At 47.3% G+C, this 22,188-nt stretch overlaps 1 protein-coding gene across 2 annotated transcripts in view; it reads left to right on the top strand.

Moving 5' to 3' along the window:
• Positions 1-22,188, top strand: part of LOC103316520 — a 218,758-nt gene that overhangs the window by 64,535 nt on the left and 132,035 nt on the right. For both annotated transcript variants that reach the window (XM_031928540.2, XM_016988100.2), the window contains exon 3: positions 8,045-8,147. In XM_031928540.2, coding sequence (XP_031784400.1) covers positions 8,045-8,147 — 103 coding nt within the window. The remainder of the gene's footprint in view (positions 1-8,044; positions 8,148-22,188) is intronic.

Below are 22,188 nucleotides of genomic sequence, written 5' to 3'. Positions count from 1 at the left end.
AGGGACACCGGCATCCCTAATCCGCACCAATTCCCGAGCATGAATCCACGAAATCTCCTCGCTGGACCGAGTCGAATCCAGCCAATCTCTCTCAGGCGCGCTAAAGAGCCAGTAGAAACCGAACCACATAACACTGCCGCATACGAGAGCGGTTGTCCCCCGCACAATATAATAAACTCTCGGGCCGGCTCGCATTTTAATTTCCTTTCAGACTAAACCGCGGGCCGAAAAAAAGTAAAGGCGCGTCGCCGGATAGAGAGGCGTTTATCATGCACGTGCGCGTGTCGTGCCAGGGAGCCATCAGCTGCTGAGAAAGAGAGAGAGAGAGAGAGAGAGAGAGAGAGAGAGAGAGAGAGAGCGCATACAGTCGCGAATGCAAATCGTGGGAGGTCTCGCCGATTCTCGCGTGTGTCACTTCATTTACGCGTCCCCTGAGAGTGTAGGTACATATAATAAGCGCGCACCTGGTGTATCATTGGAGGTCTCTCGCATTGGAATGCGTTTCGAATGCAGAGTTTAAGGGTACCTATATTACTACGATAATATTTTCATCCACACTTTTGCGTAACTGTATACAGCACAATCCGCACCGCAAAACGGCTGTATAGCCTCGATCCAAGAGAAAAAGCAGCGAACAAAGACCGGTCGTACTGCACTCAAATCATATCTAACTGTGCCAGTCGCGCATAAAGGGTCAAAAACCACAGCAGAAGGACGCCTCCTCCTCGAGAGGGTTTATATAGATCGAAGCGGAGAAACGGGATAAAGCGCGTGCCCTCCCATTATGCGCCATTACGGTTCATTTTCCTCCTAACGACGGATGGATCGACGCGCGCCGCGGTCGCTCGCGCAAGGTGTGGCCGTCACGATGAAAAGTCAGCTGCTCCCCTATCTCTCTCGGTCTCTCTCCCTCTGTCTTCTGCACGCTAGACAATGGAACGATCGATGACGGACCGCGCGCGCCTCGCGCGACCCAATCGGAAATTACCGATCAATAGACGAGCGCGAGAACGCCGCGGCGTGAATTATTGAGAAAAAAGGAGGAGTTGGATGTGAAGAAAAAAACGGCGAATTGTCTAGTCACTTCTCTGTCGCTTGTAATGGATGACGCACAAGCCGAGGTGACTCAAATCAGAGCGTCGATGTATCCGTCGTATTGCTACGTCCGATGAAATATAGGAAGAGAGCGTTATAATCCCGAGAAATGAAAGCGCGTATAACGCACGACGCGCCACGTAAAAATTCATCAAGCGATAATACACACATAACGGCCACGTGTTGCGGCAGAGTTCGCGTGTGAATTAAAATATCGCCGCTCGGGCGACTCCGTTTCGCCAGGGCTTATATTAAATTCCAAAAAGGGCATTCCCCGTCGCGCCGCTCCGCGTATAATATGTTCGCGTTAACGCGCCTGTTTGTTCTATACTGCTGTGGCTGTGCGGGTATGCTAATGAAAAAAAAGCCGCAGACGCGTGCGTATCGTTGCGCTAATAGAGATCGAGGGAGCGGAGTAGGGGATTATTCACGGGGTTTATGACTGTACGCGGTGCATTAAGAACGCTGTATAATCTTTTTCTCTGATTTACTGCAGCGACGGATAATTGTATTATTTGATTTTTTTTAAAAATCGGTTTTATAATGAACAAGTCAGAATTTTTAGAGCAGTATTTCACTCTGTAGGTGTGACCTTTCTCTATATTAAGGAGCCATTACTTTTCACGGGCGAGAAAAAATCTAATTGCTGTTATTATCTATACTTAGCTCAGCACTACATAAATAACTTTTGTTATTCCAAGTCCCACTCTATAGCGTGCACAAAATCCCCCCTTCTCTCTCTCTATACCTGTCGCACTAACTTCTCATCTCTACCCTTCTCTCTGTAAGTCTCCGGCGCGCAGCGTCTTTGCGGGTGGTAGCGAACGATGGTATTTTTCCCCGGAGCGCCGGTAATGAGATTTAAAAGGCATCCACCCCGAGCGCGCGCTCATCTACCTGCCACCGCTGTACACGGCATTATAATACGCGCGCTCGCATATCCTCTTGCTCGTCGACACGTGAAAAACCAATTTTCCTTTCGAGAAAAACCAGCGGACCTTTCGCCCCGACTCCCTTGGGTCAAGACTACTCTCGCAGATTTAACAATTTCCCTAAATAATTGAGCGGCCGCGCGACCCTTTTTATACCGGACACGGCGCCAGACTCGTTTTTCGGCCTGGACATCTTCTTTTTCCGCCTGAGATGACGTCCCGGCTTTCTTCCGCGGAGCGTGTGCTAAGTGGACCTGACGGTACGAATTAATCCTTTCCTTTTTTGTCCAGGGGGGTACACGACGCACATAAGTCGACGCTGAGTCGACGGCACCGATGCTGCGTTGCGATTCCTCGGCTATTACGGGATTACGATGATAATTTGCTACCGTGTTTCTTTAATTTACGAGCGATTAAGGTGGGGCTCGGTCCCGCAACCGAATTCGCGTGTCACAACAGTCCTTCGTCAGAAAGCGAAACAGGTGGGCTTGAGAAAAAATTGATAAACACTGCCGCATCAACCGTGTACAATACAAAAAACAATAAACGGAGTCAAATTATCGCGGCGAGCAAATCGCTTGCGCCGTAAATAAATACCTAATCCCGCGTAGAGAAAACTGTCCAAGTATACCGTCGAGTCTGCAAATCCGCAAATCAGCCCCCCCCCCCCCCCCCCCATTCTCATCGCCTATACGCGCGCGCTCTGTCCCCTGTTCCTCTTGGCAATCGCCAGCATTATTCCGCGCATACGCATAGGGTTAGCATAAGCCGAGTGACTTAGTGCTCCTGGGGGTGCCGTCCGTCAGAGCAGCCGTGCGGCGTCGTCGTCCTCTATACTTTGTCGCCTTTCGAGGATATATTTATCGCCGTTATCGCCCTCTTATGTGTGCCGTCTTTTCTCCTCGCCTCGGTTAATTCCGCTACATTTGAGAGAAGCGCGTTTATCACCCGAAATTGCCGTTGTGGCCGCGCGCGCGACAATAGGCCACTGTATACATATTATAATACGTGGCATTTCGTCGTTATTTTTACGCTACAGCGCGAGCTTCTCGTATGTTATATGGAAATTGGCCTGCGTTGTTTGTACTTGGCATGTGGCGTTGCGATCGTTCGCGTATACGGGGGTCACGACTGCTTTGAAGTTTACGTTTGTTCATTCGTCGTTATATTTTATGTGTCGTGTGCATCGGTCGAATCATTTAACCTCGTTTTGATGCAAAATACTCGCCCGATCGAAATTAACACACGACACTTTTGATATTCACAGTTATTTGCAAATGCATAATTATCCAGCGTATCATGTAAACACGCCGCGCAAAGCCGTGAAATCGTATTTATTTTAAACCTATTCGTCGATCGTATAACTCGAACGAGAGAAATAACCATCTTCCATGAAAATGAAAAAAATACAAAGTATCGCCGACAAACAAAATCAGCGCATTTCAAACACCAAGCGTGGTAGACTATATGCGTGCAATGTCATGTCTGTAAATCCATCACTCGATATTCCCTCTCTCTCCCCGTCTAGCAGTTCGCAATTAATCATCAACGACAGTGGGCTGCACGCACGAGTCAATGACTCTTTTCGCTCATTAATCTCGCATATACATCCGCGACTGTTCCTCCGCTGCATACATATCCCGCTCTCTGGCGAATTCACGCTACCGGCGCTGCTACAAAGGCAACAGCAAAGAGGGCCAACGATTGCAACCAAATCCCCGGGCTCATTAATAGGCTCGGAAACTCGAGAGCGAACGCGCGCACATATACGTGCGATCAGCTTTATACTTGAGGTTTAATTCCGGCCTGGGCCAAATTAATTTGCAGCGATGAACGAGAGAGGGAGAGAGAGAGAGAGAGAGAAAGAGAGAGAGAGAGAGATGCGCGTGGTCCGCGCAAATGGAAGATTAGCCTTGTTCATTAAACACGATTGTTCGAACTCGCTCGTGTGCGGTAACGGCCGCCGGAATACACTGCAGACTCACGCACGTACGCGTGTACTCGCGTTTGAAACAGCTTTTGGAAAATCTGCGCGGATTAAGTGCGGGACAGAAATTCGGCGTAAGCTACTGTTATAGTGGCCGCGTAGTTCTCACTCCGATGGTGCTACTGCTGCTGCTGTAACGCCGGCTGCAGCCAAAGTTGATGATGCTTGTACGCCGTGATGCACCTGGGTGAGAAAGGGAGAGAGAGAGTTGCCCGGGATGTCTTGTATTATTACAGAATGGTTGTAAAAACTTGCCAAGCATATATCGGAGTTTCGGATATAATTTGTCGATTTGCACCTCGCAACGTAACTGGTTTGTGAAAGTTTATTGAAAAATACGTAAAAATAGTGGTCGAAAAGCTGTAAAAAAAGCTCAAAGCCTATATAGCTTGCGTTTTAACAAGCAGAATTATAACCAGCCGTAGAACCTCCGATGCACTAGGTCTGCGAAGCTCATACACGCATTAGCGATGGGCTCGCAGCGATAAGTATCCCGATCTCCGACTGATTGTTACGCATGGATCATCGCGTCGATGGTCCTTTTTTAAATGTCCAGTCCCGAGGCTCGCGCTCGGTTATAACGGCGATACACTTAAGATTAGGACGAAATTTTCATCGTTTACGAGCTCGTCTTGCTCGTTTTTCCACCTTCCCCCGCCGCGGTGTAGCGTAGAATGTATATAATAGCGCGTGTTTGGAGAACGCGCGTGGAAAGCAAAGCTGCGCGCATCAGAATAGATTTCTGTAATGGGAATTCGTTTCTAATAAGACTAATGGATTGATCGGAATTATGCATATTAAGGACGCCCGCGGAATATTAAACGAAGAGAGCTGCGCGCTTACTCGCCTGGATCATGCACGTAATCTTTCATTGGCGATCGGGATTTTCGTGCATAATTGATGAAAGATTCGAGTTACCGATATATATTACGTGTTTGTGAGGAGAGGCTGCTGCACGTAATATATAGATCCCGTGATAGTGGCCCTCGGCTGCAGATTATTATACGTGTATTTTTAATCATCTCGCCGCATCGGCGCATAGCCTGATACCGATGTTTGAATACATTTCGCGACCTGTAATTAATTAGATGTTAAATTAATTCGATCGGCATTAATATCTAAATCGATGTTCCTCGTATCACTGGCTCGAACACGTGGAAAAATCTGACACTCGCTCGATCGTTCTCGCGTGAGAAAATCCGTTCGCTTTGTGCATCGCGCGCGCACGTTGTAAACCGGGTATACTGCACACGAGAGGGAGAGAGAGAGAGAGAGAGAGAGAGAGAGAGAGAGCACTGCAGCGCAGAGAACGCAGAGAGATGAGGAGTAAATGAATTTCCGAACTGCATATAACTGTCCCTGGACTTTCACCTCGCGGGCAAAAAATTAAATTACACCGTAGCCGGCAATAATGAAGCAACTCCATAAATTCAGCGGTAAGCAAAGAAGAGCCTGCGCGCACTGGTGTACATATACGTATATACTGCAACATTCTTACAACAATCAACTACGTACGTCTCACTCGCTTCGGAGAGTACGTGGCCGGCTGCCCCGCGGGTCGTATATATTTTTGGAAAGCTTAATTGATCCGTACACTTAATTAATTTGTCCGGCGCGCTACTACTGCGCCGCTTCAAATTAATGAAGTAGCTCGCTCTCTCGAATTCAGTCCATGGCAATTAGCTATGACATTAACTGCCGCGCGCGCAATCAGCCTCTCGAATTCAATAAACATTCCAGGGCTCGACTTTTTGCCGCCACATCCGTTCCTCGCTTTTTCAATGCATGTACCATACGCGCGCGGAGCCGAAAATTGCAAATAAGTGGAAAGCGCGCTCGCCGTGATTTCGCTCTCAAAAACTTCGTTAAGGACACACAGCTGCGAGCGGTATATGTTTACTCATGGCGCCGGCGTCGTTTTGTCATACACAATCTCGGCGCGAGTGCGCGCAGCGCAAAAAAGCCCAGCAGCAACCGGGTGTGCCCCGTTACTTCCGATTATTCTCTCTCTGGGCGCAGTTTTCTCTCTTTTCTCTCTCCGCACCTGTGCGACGACGAGGACGACGACGGCGATATATATATATATATATATATATATACATATATATATATACGTGTGTATGTATGTATACTCGTGCGGTGTATAATAAACGCGCGAGCGCGAGTAATAAATGCTTCGTGACTCGTAAAAACGTTATTGCCCCGACGTAGCGAGATGCGCGCTGCGGCTGGGACACACGGCACCAGAGTCCATGAAAATCGAGGCGAGTTTTGAGAGTCGAGCGAAAGGAGGCCGAGTTTTAATAATACACATAGAGAAGAGCGCGCGCGACGTACGCACGCGCATACACACACATACGCAGCTGCAGTGGAATTCTTCGGGGCAGGGCTGCGTGTATAGCATCGCAGTGCCGTGAAAAAATCATAAGAGTATGCGCGAGAGCGAGCAAGAAGTCTTTTAAAGGTCGTCCCGGTATCGTTTTATAATCTGTCGCTCCGCGCGACGACGCATAAATAACGCCTCGCGTCGAGTTAATAAAATTTCGGCGCGCGTATGTTTTGTCCCGCGTGCTAGGCTATCCACGTATTAAGGTGTACAGGCTCTGGAAGTTTTGTCGCGTTCTTCTTGCGCGCGAGTGCGTGTATAACGCGTTATAGAGACGCATGGCCACGGGGGGGGGGTCGTCGCTTCATTTGTCTTTATATTACTTTATTCATGGGTCTTAAGCAGTACTTAATAAGCCGCGCGCTGTAGTGAGTTATGGCAGTCACGAACTTTATGTGCAACAGCCTATCGCGCTGTGCGTTTCCGAGTGTCATCGCGCGCGCGGGTATCCAATTTAATTGTTATTAAAATTTCGACGGCGGATATGAGAAAACTTATTTACGCGGTGACGGCGAGTCTCTTCTTAAATTATATTTCGGATGATTGCAATTATTTCTCAGGACACACAGTATAAATACTTATTAATACATCAAGTTGATCCGCTCAGCCGTTGCTGCTCCGGGCACAAATACATTCGCATTTAACTCGTAATTTTACAGAGCAGGCACGAAGAAACGCGAAGTGCAAAAGTTTTCAAGCCGTAGATTGTCTAATGGCGCGCCATGGCTCGGCGGGAAAAATCAGCCTTCGCTGGTACTTTAGCCGGCAGCGGCGGCGGCAAGTCATATAGGCTTGTATATAAAGACACATGGCGTAGGAGGGTCGCGCGCGCGCAGCGCAACATACGCCGATTCATTTGTCTTTATATTAACGGCACACGCCGCGCCTTACAACGAGCTGCCTATAACAGCCTGGTACTACCCCTGCCTGTCGAGCGCGAATGTGCCTTTTAAGCCTCCATTCAGATTGCGGATTGATACATTATTTGTAGCCTGTTTTTCTTATATGAATTGCTTCAAATTTCAGGAAAATAAGATATATCAAGGTGCACAAACGACGCAATATCTTGTGATCAACGCCGTAGCGAAATCTCTCTAAAAAAAATTTACCGACTTACCCCGTATATAAGGCTCCCTCTAATGAAACTTTCAGGCGTAACCCCCCCCCCCCCCCCCCCCGCCGGAGCATATAGCCGCGGGAGTGCCCGAAGGAGTGACTCCATCCCTTTCGCCTCGTCTTTTTTGTTTATGAAAAGCTCTGCTCGCGGAGAAATCGAAGGCTGCAGCAGCGTTCTCCCAGGGGCTTAATTTTCACGCTGGTAGGGCGAAAAATATTCACGGTTCCTTAAAAATCCCGACGACCCCGCATTTCACCCTTCGCATCGCCGGGGCGACGTTATACGCCGAAACGGTCACTTGAATTATTATGAGCCCCCTCATTATCGTAACCTCGACGCAGCCTGGAGACATGAGGATGGCTGATTTTAAAAGGAAAAATTTATGGGCTCCGCTGGGGTTGCGCTTTATAGGCGCGAGCAGCGGCTGGTTATATATTGATACATTATTTTTTATACGATGTAGCTCTTGCTAATAGACTCAATTAAGCTTTGGATCTAATGCGCACTTCATTTCTTGTTGTGTTCAGTCGATCAGATGCACCGTCAACGGCTGTACCTGCGAGTCCTTCACACCTGGAAAGCGTCACCTGCGCTGCTGCGAAAACTGTCGTCATGGATGGGTCCCACATGGTGAGTGTTTCTCCCTCTTACTCCCTAAAATTCAAAATAACTCGCCGCAAGGCGTATTACGATTAAATTGCAAGAAGAAAAACGTCGGACAGAAAGGCGAAGGATGAATAAATATAAGCGATGAATTATTGATCGCCGACATAATCCTTCGCGTATACCGCGCTCGTATACGCTTTACGGACACGTCCTGGGGGACAGAATTCAATTTTCCCGCGATGACCAGTGCCATCCCTCGGAAGATTGAGAAGCGCTCGCCGCCGCCCCTCGCGCGCACTCACCGTCGAGTTATAAGTCCGCTGACTTTATGCGCTCGTAAGCTGCGGAACGTATAGACTCCGCTATACGCGCTTTTCATTTCAATGCGCGAGGCTCGCTTATCATCCTCCTCTTCACTCTCTCCCTCTGCGGCGTGTAATTATCATGTCTATAAATATTTCTCAAATCCCGCGCGAAAAATGTGCCAACGGCGCGGTGCGCTTATTGTACTGCATTTTTAAAGAAAAAGAAATCAAGCAAAATCGTCGATATTCCGCGTATAGTATTTTTCTTCCGCGCGGAGGCCGAGAAAAAAAGAAGAATATAGCGAATCGAGCGTGGAGAAATCATAAATTCAAAGCGGACACAAGGCTCGCGTATGTATACGGAATAGAGGTCTGGCCGGCTCGTAAATGTATCGCGCTTAAAATTCCGCCTGCTTGACCCCAGCGCGCGATAGATTGGAGGCAGCGCGGAATACATATCAATTTCGTCCCGGCTCGCTCGTGTCCCTGGGGAGGCCGTGCGGCTGCTGATGCATTTTTTCCTGTACGCCGCGCGTCCGCCGCACACGTCTTCCGCTCTCGAGCGCTATATCTTCGGCTCGAGACTGGCCATTATATTGCGCGGTGGCAGCGGCGATTCGTTCGCTCGCCACTGCATTGGCGAATTTTTCCGCGCAGTTTTACTCGACAGGCTTGAGCGATATTTCCATCGAAATGAGCCTGCCCCGCTGGGACCATATGCCCGCTGGTGAGAGGGCGATAATTTGGGCTGGTTTATTTTTTCGCTGCTTCTTATTACGGTGGTTGTATACTGACGCATCCTCATTTGACATCGCAGCGATAGAGATACTTGCGCGCGTTATAAGTTGACCAATTGAAAAATCAATTTTCACTCGCTCGCGACGGCCATTAAAATCGCGAGTGTACCCCCGTGAACGATCTACCAACGTGTATATCTTGCGCGTACGCACAAGTTGCCATAAATTTATCACGGCCAGCTTATTACTCCCGATGCGGAGTCAATATCAATCGCCTGAAAGAGCGCATCAGAGAAGACATAAAAGTTGTCGGCCGCTTCATCTCGAAAAGTCCTTTAACGAGCTGCGCGCAGCTCTTCAGAAAAGAAAAGCCTCCCGCTCCTTTCATACCCTTTGTATACAAATTACGTTCTCGCGCGCTACGTCCCCGAGAGTTACGACGCGTATCGGCTCGAAAAAAATCATCGACGTGTGTGCCGCGCTCGATTTTTTTTCTTCTCTCATACTTACACACGGGAACGTATAAAGAATAGCCCAGTCCGACAGCTCGACACACACACACTCGGAGAAAAATATCTGTTCAGCGCTCCGAGCGAATCCGCGTATCCCCGTGTGCGTTAGAAGTAGCGCGTGTATTATATACGTCCGCAGAAGAGCGAGCGAGAGAGAAAAAAACACGGGGGTAATACGCTGACAAAGGCCTTTTTTAAATTGTAATGAAATGCCAAAGAGTGAATTATGTGCCGTCCAAGTGTGTCCTCCTCCGTCCTTCTCCCCCCTCCCTTTTTTTCTCTCGTCTATAAAAGTCGGCTTTTTCTCTCTCTCTCGCTCTCTCTCGGCTCCCACAGAACGCCACCCCACGTCATGAATATATTTACATTGATCGTCCGTCTCGGCATTTTTCATTTGCCGCGCGTGTGTCAGCCGACTGCTCGTCGCGCCTATATATGCTCTTCAAGTGCTTTCTCTCTCTCTCTCTCTCTCTCTCTCTCTCTCTCTATATATATATATATATATATATATATATATGCGCGCCAGCCTCCCACCCCCGAGGTGTGCGCGCGCGTGCTTTATTTATACGTCGCCCCGGGACAACCGCGGCTCGAAAATCCTGAAGGAGAGTGTGGAGGCCCAGTCTTCTCTTTTTTTGGCAGAAAGAGAGAGAGAGAGAGAGAGAGAGAGAGAGAGAGAGAGAAAGCTTTTCGAAGTCGCGCGCAGGCGATGAACTGGTTGGGCTAACGACGGGACGGTTCCATGGAAATCCCTCGTCGCTGTCCTCGTCTCCGAAGAACAGTAAAGAATCATGAGAATGGGATGGAGCTGGGTCCAGCGTGATTCGGTCCTTTCGACGTATGCGTGCGTGGATTGGATGCTGTGCCGTGATGAAACTCATTTGTTCTTTAATGCGATTTTTCTTTTGTTATTTATCGCTTTTCAGCTTCTAGCGACGATTCGTAAATTTCACCGCGCAAAGTCGAGCGAATTTGCGATAACGAATGAAAAAAAGCAAGCATGGACGTTTTTCGATCGAGCGTATGGAGTAATTGGCTTTATACATAAACGCTCTCTTTAATCATGCATCGACGTGCTCATGCCGCCGCGGCTTCTCATCGCTCAGTCGATTGAAATCTACGAGCCGCTCGATTTTCTCTCTTTCCCTCTCTCTATATATTTTTTATCCGCCGATAAAAAGCTCGACTACACGCTGTTAAACAGCGCGCTCATCTCCATAGAGGCTCATCTCACCGGCTCGTCCGGTTCTACATACAACAGGTATTGAATTAAAACGTTATTTAGACTTCGTACGCGTTCGAGCGGATATTGAATCGATCACTTTTACTTATTTCAATTTCACAATATTTATACAGATGATGAATTCGCCAATTTTGTTTATCTTGAGACACGTCGCGTTAATCATTTGATACGTATTATAAACAATACCGATAAAATTAATTTCACCATCACTTTCACTCGTCCGCTTTCGAAGCATTTGTTTTCTGTTCGCCTCTTCACATCTGCTCCACGTATCCATACATTCGCATTTAATTCGCATTCTTTGTAATTTCATTGCGTCGAGTCCTCGCATATTCGCAGTCGCTCTCACATATACACGCATTCACTTTAGCACTCGTCGCGTCGAATATAGTCGGAGTTATCTCGAGGATCGTTTATACAGACCGGGACTCTCGTGCAATTAAGCATTTTTGCTCGCCGACCATATAATCGTCATACTCGACCGGCGCGCGTTGTAATGCACCGCCGCCGCGAAAATATGTCGAGCAAAACAGGAACGATTCGATGAATCCGGTAATTCGCTAATTGAATTGGGACTGAAGCATGATGGACGAACGGGTTATGACGAGAACGAGCGAGACACGGGGCGAAATTATATTTGGTATAATCGCCAGAGAATTTGTGCCTTCGATGATTAACCAGCCGAAATTAGAATTCCGAAAAGTGAAATTACACGCGAGGACAAAGTTGGAAGTAAAACTCGAGTGTCCAAAAACAAGCGAAAGTGAAGGGAATAACGACGCCCCGGCACTCAGCGACCAATTCATCCGGAAACAAATCGCTCAACGAGTCAAAGGCTTTCCGCGTCGTAAGTCGAACGAGTGTAAGTAAGGCGCGCGCGCGCGCTCGTATAACGACAGGGTTGAAAGGCAACATCTGCGTCTTTCATCCGTCTCGTGCCACCTCGTCATCGGCAGCTGCGATGGAAAGAGTTACGCTCGCTCGCCACAAAGCTCGAAATTACCGAAGTCGAGAAAAGGAGAGCACGCGTGGAAAAGGAGTTTTATACTTTCACGGGATGCTCATCGAGTTTTTTTCCCGACTACTTTAACGGTAGCACTCGCGAAGGTATTTTCATATCAACAATCGCAATACTGTCGTCACATTTTTTCCTGGCGCAATGCATACTTCGCGAGCCAAGTTTAATAACCCGGGAGCAAAAAAAAAATAAATAACGAACGTCGAGTAAAACTAAAAAGTGGTTTACCCTCACTCCCGCCGGTATAATAACCCGAGCTCGCCCTTAAATCAGTCGGTCGACTTATGCAAGGCGTAGCCGAAAGTGACACACTGCCGGAGCGAGCGAACGCCTTAATAAACGCACTTCCTCCACTGCAGCCGTCTCTCTCTTTCTCTCTCTCTCTCTCTCTCTCTCTCTCTCTCTCTCTCTCTCTCTCTCTCTCTCCCTGTAAATTACCGTCGTTTCGCGGGGTGTTGTTTCACGCTCCCCGCGGTGAAGTGACTCGGTGGCTTCTCTCGCTTTTCCTGCGAGCTATATACGCGGGGTGAAATCGACTCCCCCTTGAAAAGGATATGGCGCATAGTATGCAAGGAGTTTTAAGACTCCAGGCGAGCGTTTATACGTCTAACGCGAGTCCGATGCTAATGCTGGCCTCGTATGTGTGCGTCCGTATGACGAGTGTGGGTGAGCGAGGATGATAGAACGCGTGCGGATGCAGCGTCGCGTTCATGAATCATATACGCGCGCGGGAGATGCTAATGCGTCGCATTTATCTTACGGACGAGAGCGTTTACGGTTATTAAGGATGCTTGCTGGCTGTACAGTCTGAGGCAAGTTCCTTTCTGTGCTTCTGGCTCTGGAACGACATTTCGAGTGTCGATGATCGTGGGTTTTGAGGTGATCCTTTGTTTCCTGATCTTGAAGTCGAATCGTAGTTCGTTTTCAGAAAAGCAATTCGATCGCTACTTGTAGAAGAGCGAGCGTGTGGTCAAATCACACTGGGGTGCGGTAAAACTTTCTCTAAGGACTGTCCATTCAAATTATACTCCGGCATATTAATTTTATTTTCTTATTCTCCAAACTGAGGAGGTGAAAGATCCTGTCTGGAAGAGTGTCTGAGAAAGGTCAAGCCTTTGATCATTGTCATCCTTCTCGTTTTGATCGACGATTTAGCGCTGAGATTGATGCACTCAAATTTGAAAATGTCAAACCAAAGGATTCGAAAACTTATGCCGAGCCCGAAACGTGAGAGAGAAAAAAAGCCAACGGGTATATTATGGTAATCAGCGTCTACACGCTAGAGCGCTGCATTATAACCATCGTGCACTTGAATACATCCGTACCTCAATAAACTACACAAATCGAGCCAAAATCTCCTCTCGACCTATACGCTCGCGTACAAAAAGCCACTGTCCTTCGCCTCGCGGTGCATCATCTTCTGAAAGAGCTCATTAAAAGCTGGTTAATCAACGTCAAATTTAACCGCGAGAGAACAGCTCGATTATTTAATCGCTCAATCTACAAGAAACTCACCCGTGCGGAAGGCTACTGCTGCTGCTGCTGCTGTTACTGCACATGAGTCAAAGGTGCAGAAATAGACAAGGCAAACTCGCCGGTGGGCCGCGACGACGACGACGACGACGACGGAGGCTCTGTAAACAGCGGACGACGCCGACGGTAGTAGCGGCTTTTACGACGCGCGTGTTCATTCTTCAACGACGTCGGCGGTCTCTTTGACAATGATGGGGACTCGAGCTTTTTGGATTTGCGTGTTTACGAGGGAGTTGTTAGAAAAATAGCGCTTTTCGCGGTCTCGAGCTCGATACGTACGTTCGTAGCATTTTTTTCTTAGGTAATATCCTTTCAAGCCATTTTCTCCTGTATATAAAGAGTTAAGTACGTCTAATTCCTAAATATAATACTACTAATGTACGAGCATGAAACGCCGCGATTCCGCAACACGACTTATTTCGCCAAGTCCAATAAATAACCGACTAGCAAGCGATACACCTTAAGCTTTCTCATCCTCGAACGAAATCAGAAGCATAAACCCATGAGCTTCCACGCGCACCTTTCCGTGTTTCAAGAAAAAAGCTTGCGCGCACTTTGCTCTGGCTCAGCTATACATAATTTAAGCTTGCAAAGACGGCGTAGTCGCGCGCGATCCGACGGGTTACGCGCTGATCGATCTGAGCAGCTCGCGTAAGCCTCGGCAATTCGCCAGATTACGATTAAATATTGACGGCGCCGGCCTGATACAGATTAATGTGCGCGTAGCGCCTCGTGGGAGCGTTATTTGTCTCTTGTCCTGGCGCGTCGCCCGCCGTACCGCGTTGCCTTCCTAAATCCGATCGCGAGAACCTCTAGGTAAACCTGTACTCTGGAATCGCGTGGGAGTACGTGTACACAGCGAAGGTATGTCGGGTAAAAATGGACGGCTGCTGTTTCGTGAGAAAATTTGCAAGGAGGTTCTCGATGCATTATTCGGTAAAGACTGCTCGATGATTCGAAGCTCTTGGATGAGAGAATAGTACATTACGATACGAGTGCGCAAAGTAGGTCGTTCCCGCACGAGCGAAGCGAGTGCGGGATGACCTACGTGCGCACGAGTATCGTATACTATTTTTCCTATTAAGTTGCGCAAAGTTCGACCACTACAATTATTTTGAATAATTGGAACGTATAGAACGGTGGCGTTGGGGCGCTGGGACGGGGGGGTTCGGGGGGGGGGGGCGAAGCCCCCCCGCCTAAAAAAAACAAATTATAGAACTATTATAAATTTATTAGATTAAGAAAAATCTGATTTATTTATTATTTTGAATTATTATTAATATTTATCGTAATGTGACAATTTACAAAATGAAAGAAAAACACTTTCGGCGAATGACGTTGTCTTCTTTATGCTGCGCCATTTCTTAAATTCGTTGTACACTTTTGTGTACTTTTGTTTGGAAATGTTCGGCAATTAATTTAATGCTATTTCCTTCGCTGCAGCGACCATTTCAGCTGGCACATCATTAGACACATCCTCACCCTTGCTATCCGTATCACTTTGTACATTATTCATAGTTATTCACTCTCACTTTACTTGTTCTTTCTAAAGAGCGGATGCGAAGCGACTGATACTTTGACGTTCGTTGTCCGTATTAAGAAAACGGTAGAATACAAAACACAGAACGCACGTTTTGACAGGTCCATTCTAGACGACAAAGATGTAAACAAACCGGCGCGAGCGAGAGCGCTCCGGCTCGAGGAGACAGTGCTAATTCTCGCACGTGTTAATGCGAAGAGAGTGCCAGAGATGGCGTGCGCGTATACACCTTGGAATCGCTCGTATACTCTTATACATTCCCGCACGCTCACCACATTCCCGCACGCTCAGCTACGTCCCCGTTCGCTCAGATGCATTCCCGCACGCTCTTGTCAACGTGTGGGAAAGTGGTACTTTGCGAACGCAAATGCATGCGCAAAATCGAACTTTGCGCACGATAATAGGAAAAAAAACGTGATCATTTTGGTATCAGTCTCGGAGGCGTAATAAATACACGTAATTTCTGTACCTGCCGTTGCTCTTATCTACAAACCTGTTGTGGCCTCCTATCTTTCGCCCCGCGTATACTGGGAGCGCACACTTGTCTTCTCGTGTGAGCTATTCTCTCCGAGTTTCGGTTGTATGATAAACGGTGTCGCTTGACGGCCGAAGGATTTATCTACACAGAGATAACGTCCTGGAAGAGAATCTATTTGGTCGGTGCGATGGATGTGGGCTTATTTACTTTTTCTCTCGGCGCGCTCTGATAACGACGAATTATTGCATCACGATCATGAATGCACGATAAGTATACACGACATCATGCTCAATTGTATAAATAATAATAATAAGAGACAGCTATTTGAAGATGCTCGACTGCATATATAGCTAAGAGTTAATTTAGCGAAAGCACAGAATGAATAAGTTTGTTTTCGGCTTGTACAAGCGGGTCCCAAATAAACGACTTCATCAACTATGAAAAAGTCGCTTCAGGAAAGCCAACCAAAAAGACATCAGTCGGGACGAGCGAACATTTGTCAGCTTGGACGTCCAGTTTTTGCGGAGGTCGCATTTCCTGACTGGCTTAAGAGAGGTAATCGATCGATTTCTCACGAGTCGGCGGCTGCGAGAAAAGTTATGAGGATGCCTTATAAACATGTAAAGCTCGTATTTCACTCTGGGAGAGCATCGATTTCTCGCGTGCGCGCGAGCTTTTTTATCTCTCTCGCGAAAATACATTCGTTAATTGCGAGAACATTGATAATATACAAAATTCTCTCCGGTCAATGCACGAATACTGCTATCACCGACGCCGCAAAGTCAACAGCCACGCGAATCAATGAATGTACTTGCGAACTTGTATCTCATACGCGGACACGTCGCTTGAAAAAAGCAATTACAGAAATATACACAGGCGAGAGAAGCCATTACAACCCATATAGCAGACGAAAGCTCGCGCGGATTTATACGGCTTTATATTATTATTTCCCGACAGTTAGTCAGCTTGGCCCGCAGATAACAAAACATCATTATTCACACGTGTGTTTAACGAAAGTTTAGCCGCGATAAAACGAAACAGGTCGTGACTAAAGGGTCTTCAAAGCGTGTACATGTAAATTGACGACTATCGCTTTTCGCCCAGCGCGCTCGCGCATTAAGTAATAATTCAACTACTGCGAAAGCTGCGCGGCATGATTCTCTTGTAATTATTGTGTAAGTATCGTAACCGCAGAGAGAAAGAGGAGGATACGACGCGATGCAGTCGGGCCCAAGATTAATGTGTCGCCTCTCGTATCACCGGTGATTGACAGCTGTGCCTCGTGACCACGACAAAGCGCCGACACGTAAATTTTTACATATCTTCGACGAGCTTTTTCACTGCATATGCGCGCCGCGGAGTCGCCAATTATTACCCGGCGCTAGCTCACGTTTCTCCGTGCGGTCGTGCGCGGCCGCGGAGATGTTAATGATCGCTAAATGCCCTTCTCGATGTTGACGAGAGTAAAAAAGAAAGCTGATGCTCGCTCTTTAATGATAATCAAACAATTTATGTGTGCCTATAGAGTATTTTGATGAAAAATTTAATAAAAAGTCGAGAGTAAATATTCAATTAGCAACTCCGGCGAAGCATCGGCAAAGAAGACAAAAAAGAAGGAAACGCGCATTATCAAAGTACGGAACACCGCAGGAGCAAACTGGGAGCGCGCACGCGGGAGCAAGTGATTAGACCTTCCTTTCCGAAGGCCACGGACGACGTCAATTAGAGCCCCCGTGCCGTCCTCTCTCTCTCTCTTTCTCTCTCCCTTCTCTTCGAGCTCTATACAGCCACTGCCGCTGCGCCCAGAGAGAAAGGGTAATTAGATAAGCGCGCAATTTCCTCCCGCGAACTTCTGTCCTCGTCTATCTCTCTCTCTCTCTCTCTCTCTCTCTCTCTCTCTCTCTCTCTCTCTCTCTCTCTCTCTCTCTCTCAGCGGTGCGATTCTCGCGTATTTACATCTCCCGCGGGATAGCGCCTTCGAGAAAAAGCTCCGGGGGGAGGGAAGTCGCGCATATGAATTTCGCCGGTAGTTCTCTTCTACGCTATACCCCCCTTCGCTTTGTGCTGTTGGCTCTGGCACTTTTAACCGCTCCCGCGCGAGCGCGTCTTGAAAGAAAGGGTTAATTAAAAACAACAAAAGCCATCCGCGCCATTAGCGGCCGTTTGTATGCGCCGGCATTACGATTATATTCGGACCCTTTCGCGCGTGCGCGGGCGTCCTGCTGCTGTGTGCAGTATTGCGCGCTGTGTAGCCGAGGAAAACGATCTTAATGAGCTTAGAAAAAAAGGAGAAGCAAAGAGGAGTCGAACGAAAGAACGCGAGAAGATGAGGTGTGGGAGGGTTGCTTGCGAATGGGGTGCTTCGTGTAGAACGTTCGTTGGCCTTTCGAGCGCGTCGCGCGTTTTCGTCATTTCTTTTTTCCTTCCCTTGTTTTGGATATTGTAAAAATTGCACGAGTGCAATCTGGTCACTCGACGTGTTGATAAATTCATTATACTTTTATAATACGCACGTGTCTCGTTTGTCGGATTCCCAGGCCAATTAGAAGATCCCAATTTTTGTCCCTTCCCCGAAACTTGTAAAGCACTAAAATGATTTTCGCTCGCGCCATTGTACAGTCGCACCTTTCCGAAATCTCGCGCCGAACACCGCGCACAAAAAACAAACGCATATATAGCTCCATACGCGGAAGTGCCGTGTCACGATATGTTATACCTATTCGTCCGTGTCGTATATGTGCTATATGCTACGCTATGCGCTCGCCCTAATTGGACACGATGAGGCGGTGCAGGCGGGGTTGTTATTACCCCGGCTATTTCGCCCGTTTCAAGCAGATATCATCTCGCCGCGTTCTTTCCCCACCTTGCACACATTTTTTCGTGCGGCGGGACATGTGTTCCCCCGGCTCTACTCTCGTATTTATGCACAGGTCTTTCTCTCTCTCTCTCTCTCTCTCTCTCTCTCTCTCTCTCTCTCTCTCTCTCTCTCTCTCTCTCTCTCTCTCTCTCACTGGGTATTAACATAGGAAGGAATAGTCGTCTCTGGCTTCGGCGTATTATTTAAATTGACCGTCATTATACGCCGTATCGTATAATTATATTAAATTCTGGCGAGACTATATGCGCGGAGAGACATAGGGAAAGGGACCGCGAATTTTCGGACTCTACACGTTGCGTGCAATCGTATGGCTGTGTATAAATCTCGACAACTGCGACGCTTACAGCCTTCATTTTGGATTCTTAAGATCACTATTTCGTTTTAAAAGTAAAAATCGATTCCTTTGTGGATTCAATTTCAAGAGCTATAAGCTTTCTTTCATTGAAATTTACGATTCAACCCGAACTAATTCTCCATTGATAACTCAATACGTTCCAGAAGGCTGTATCCTCTCGCGCGCATACGATCTAAAAAAGAGTCAGAGACACCGCGGCGACATCGTCTCGCAGACCGCGCGCACACGCTTTAATTACAGCAGCGGCAACAGCGAGTCTATAGTCCTGCTCGTCGTCTGGCTGCAAACGCACGCCTTGGCCGGTAAATCTCTTTGATGCGCCTGTAAATCGGTCTTGATGCGCGGACGACGTGCAATCTCATTGCAGCAGCAGCAGCAACAACAGCCCATAGCAGCTGCGAGGCGTCCTTTGCGTGCCTTCTGCCCGTTATTGTACACACACCGCCGCCGCTGTGTCTTCTCTGTCTCGCTCTCTCTCTCTCTCTCTCTCTCTCTCTCTCTCTCTCTCTCTCTCTCTCTCTCTCTCTCTCTCTCTCTCTTCGTAAAGCTACTATATACACGTATACGCATATCTATATATAATGCTTCTTTAAGGCGATTTTCACTCTGCTAGGTATACACCTATACCCGCACTCGGCCGGGATTTACTACGATTACAACGCGTGTACGTCGTCTGTCGAAATAAGTAATGTCGGACTATTAATAACACGACTGGATCATTGCTATCCGTATAGCTGGCCGGGGAAATTCATACGGGCGCTGCCGCTTTGTGCACTCCTGCGCGAAAGAGAGGTAACGAATCTTATAATGAGAGATCGAAATTATTTTATCAATCACCAACTCGGTCAACGCGAATTCACTTGTAAGCGCGCCGCGTTCAACGAGCTATTACAATCGTCGAGCTTGTAATTATTTCTTAAAGGGATCTCAAGCTGCGCTGCTCGCCTTTTTCGCGATCGATTGCGCGAGTTGCGCAGCTTCCAATATCGGCCGTTCCCACATAGCCGCGGATGATAATTAGAACCGTGTATGGAAAATGTCTTTTTAGACCGCGAGATCGAGCCGCGCGTGCGTGTTATTACGCGCGCACTCGCGAAAAGTACAATGTGATAAATTAGTCGGCGGGAAACACGAGGCAGCAGCTTGATCTATTGCCAATCAAGTTGACCGGCAATTATTTAACCGTATCAATTTACCTTTCCGAGTCGCTCGATCGGTCGTGTAAGTGTGCAATAAGCGCTTTAGAACGCGCATATTGCTTGGATTGAAAAAATAACTTTGATTGGATATCTGATGTATCGCGGGCTCACTCGCTAAGTAAGTTCCCATTGTAGAGACTTGCAGCGCTATACGTTATTTAAATAACGCCTGATTGTTATGTCTGCGAGAAATTAATAAATATAATAATTCTTTACGGATGACCCAAGCAAATCAAAGCAAACATTGAAATTCACGAATACTAAATTTATACACTCGAATCAAAACGCAGACAATGCACCGGCTGGCACTCCATTATCTCAGTCATAACTACACAACTCTCTGCTAAAAATAAAATCCCAACGCGTTTTGTCAATCTCCTTCTGTCAAGGGCGATATGCTTCGTCAATATTAACGAAGCACACTGCGTCGTTCTGTCACGCCACTGTTGTCCACATCCCCTCCCCCCCTGTACCCCGAAAGATCGAAGCGACTCTCGCGTATCGGCCAAGTCATCTCCCCCGCAAATATATATTAATGCTAGTGATATATCAGCGACTCGCCGCGAGGGACAAAACCTTAAATATTGGATAAGTTGGTCCGGCTCTCGAGTACACAGCGAGAGATCGAGAGAGAGAGAGCGAGAGAGAGAGAGAGAGAGAGAGAGAGACCCGTCGGGAATCTTCTGTGGAATATACGGAGTCGTGATGAATGGCCCACCGCTGACTGTCATAACAATTTCTCCGACCGCGGATTTTCCCATATTCCGCTCGATCTCGCTCCTGTAGGAATGAGAAGTCCCTTTTCGATTTCCGAAAGAGAGAGAGAGAGAGAGAGAGAGAGAGAGAGAGAGAGAGAGAGAGAGAGAGATAGAGAGAGGCAAACACGAGCCAGCGTGTTAATATCGTCCCGTCGTAATGATGTATCTCTTCTTACTTATGTATGGAGTGCTGTATGCGTGATAGAACGACTAGTGCTCGGCGTGATTCTCACTTTTTCCGGGGATCTACTTTCGTTCTTTGATGCGTAGGACACTTTATTGAGAGCCTCGGGACTGAATAAAGTTGTCGAGACCTCGGGACAGCTCTGCTACGTTCTTCCGATGAATACACTACGCGGAAAAAATATCCGTTGGAATAAGCCGAACTAGCGCCAAGCCTAGTGTTCCAATTTAAACCTTTGGGTTTTCTCACTGGCAAATATAAGTGGCGCATAGGCATTCTTATTTTGGACCTGCTGCTAGTATAGAGCCACTCATGCATCTTCAAGGTATAACCAGTGGAAATAAATATCAAACAAAAACAACGAAAATGTGTACCAACATTAATTAATTAGCACAATCTAAAGTGCATGTACGTGTCATTTGTATGAACGAAAAAACGGCGCTAGTGCCCGTATCACTGCGATAAATTGTCCCATCGAGCATTCACTTCAATAACAACAATGTCACTAGCGGTATACGGATAAAAGGCCGATAAAAAAGCAATATACGGATTGTCCTAAAAAAAGAACCATCGATAAAAACTGTCGACTTTGACGCACAGGCTAAATTTATCTCCCAATAAAAGTATAAATTAATTGAGAATTCCAGGAATGTCGTCTGCAGATTAGTTTATCTATCTTTACTGAAATGCCGCTCTTACACGTGTCCTTTTATTAACTCACCGCGATAATACCGACGAATATTCCATATATTCGTTTAGAATTGAAGCAGAATATCAATATGATAATTTTTTTCATTATACCCTCCTCATGCACAGCCAATCATCGCAGTAAACGCTTGATCTTAATTTCAAGCCGCAGGACAACACAGAGAGGGAGTCTACCGCGGCTCGCGTTTATTGGATTCGGTCTTGATAATTCTCTCCTAAATCATGAGACGGCGACCTCCTGTACTTTGCAGGAGCCGGAGCATCTCTAATTTCGCCCGAGGTCTCCACGGGGTCGTGGATTATGCGCCGGAAGCAAAGGGTTGATCCTCTCGGGAGACGTACGCCGACGTGACACTGCTTGGCTACTGTACCTTTCTCTCTCTTGTGCTTGCTCAGTTGCTTAATAGAAATACACACAATGCAGGCAGTTTAAGCTCGCGAGCTCCCTCGGGCTATGAGGATTTCCACTTTACCTCGGGACCGCCGATGAGCTTCTGCGTCTTGTGTACACGACATTTGTGTAATTGTAAGCCAAGGAGCTGATATGTGGAAGAAGCTCGGTCGTGCGTGGCATCTTCATTGATTGTTCCTACTTTTTTGTTGGTTTATATTATAGA

The sequence above is a fragment of the Nasonia vitripennis genome, chromosome 4, assembly GCF_009193385.2.
Source record: "Nasonia vitripennis strain AsymCx chromosome 4, Nvit_psr_1.1, whole genome shotgun sequence".
Lineage (NCBI taxonomy): Eukaryota > Metazoa > Arthropoda > Insecta > Hymenoptera > Pteromalidae > Nasonia > Nasonia vitripennis.
Note: the sequence above shows the minus strand (reverse complement) of the source record. Positions and strands in the feature narration are given on the sequence as shown.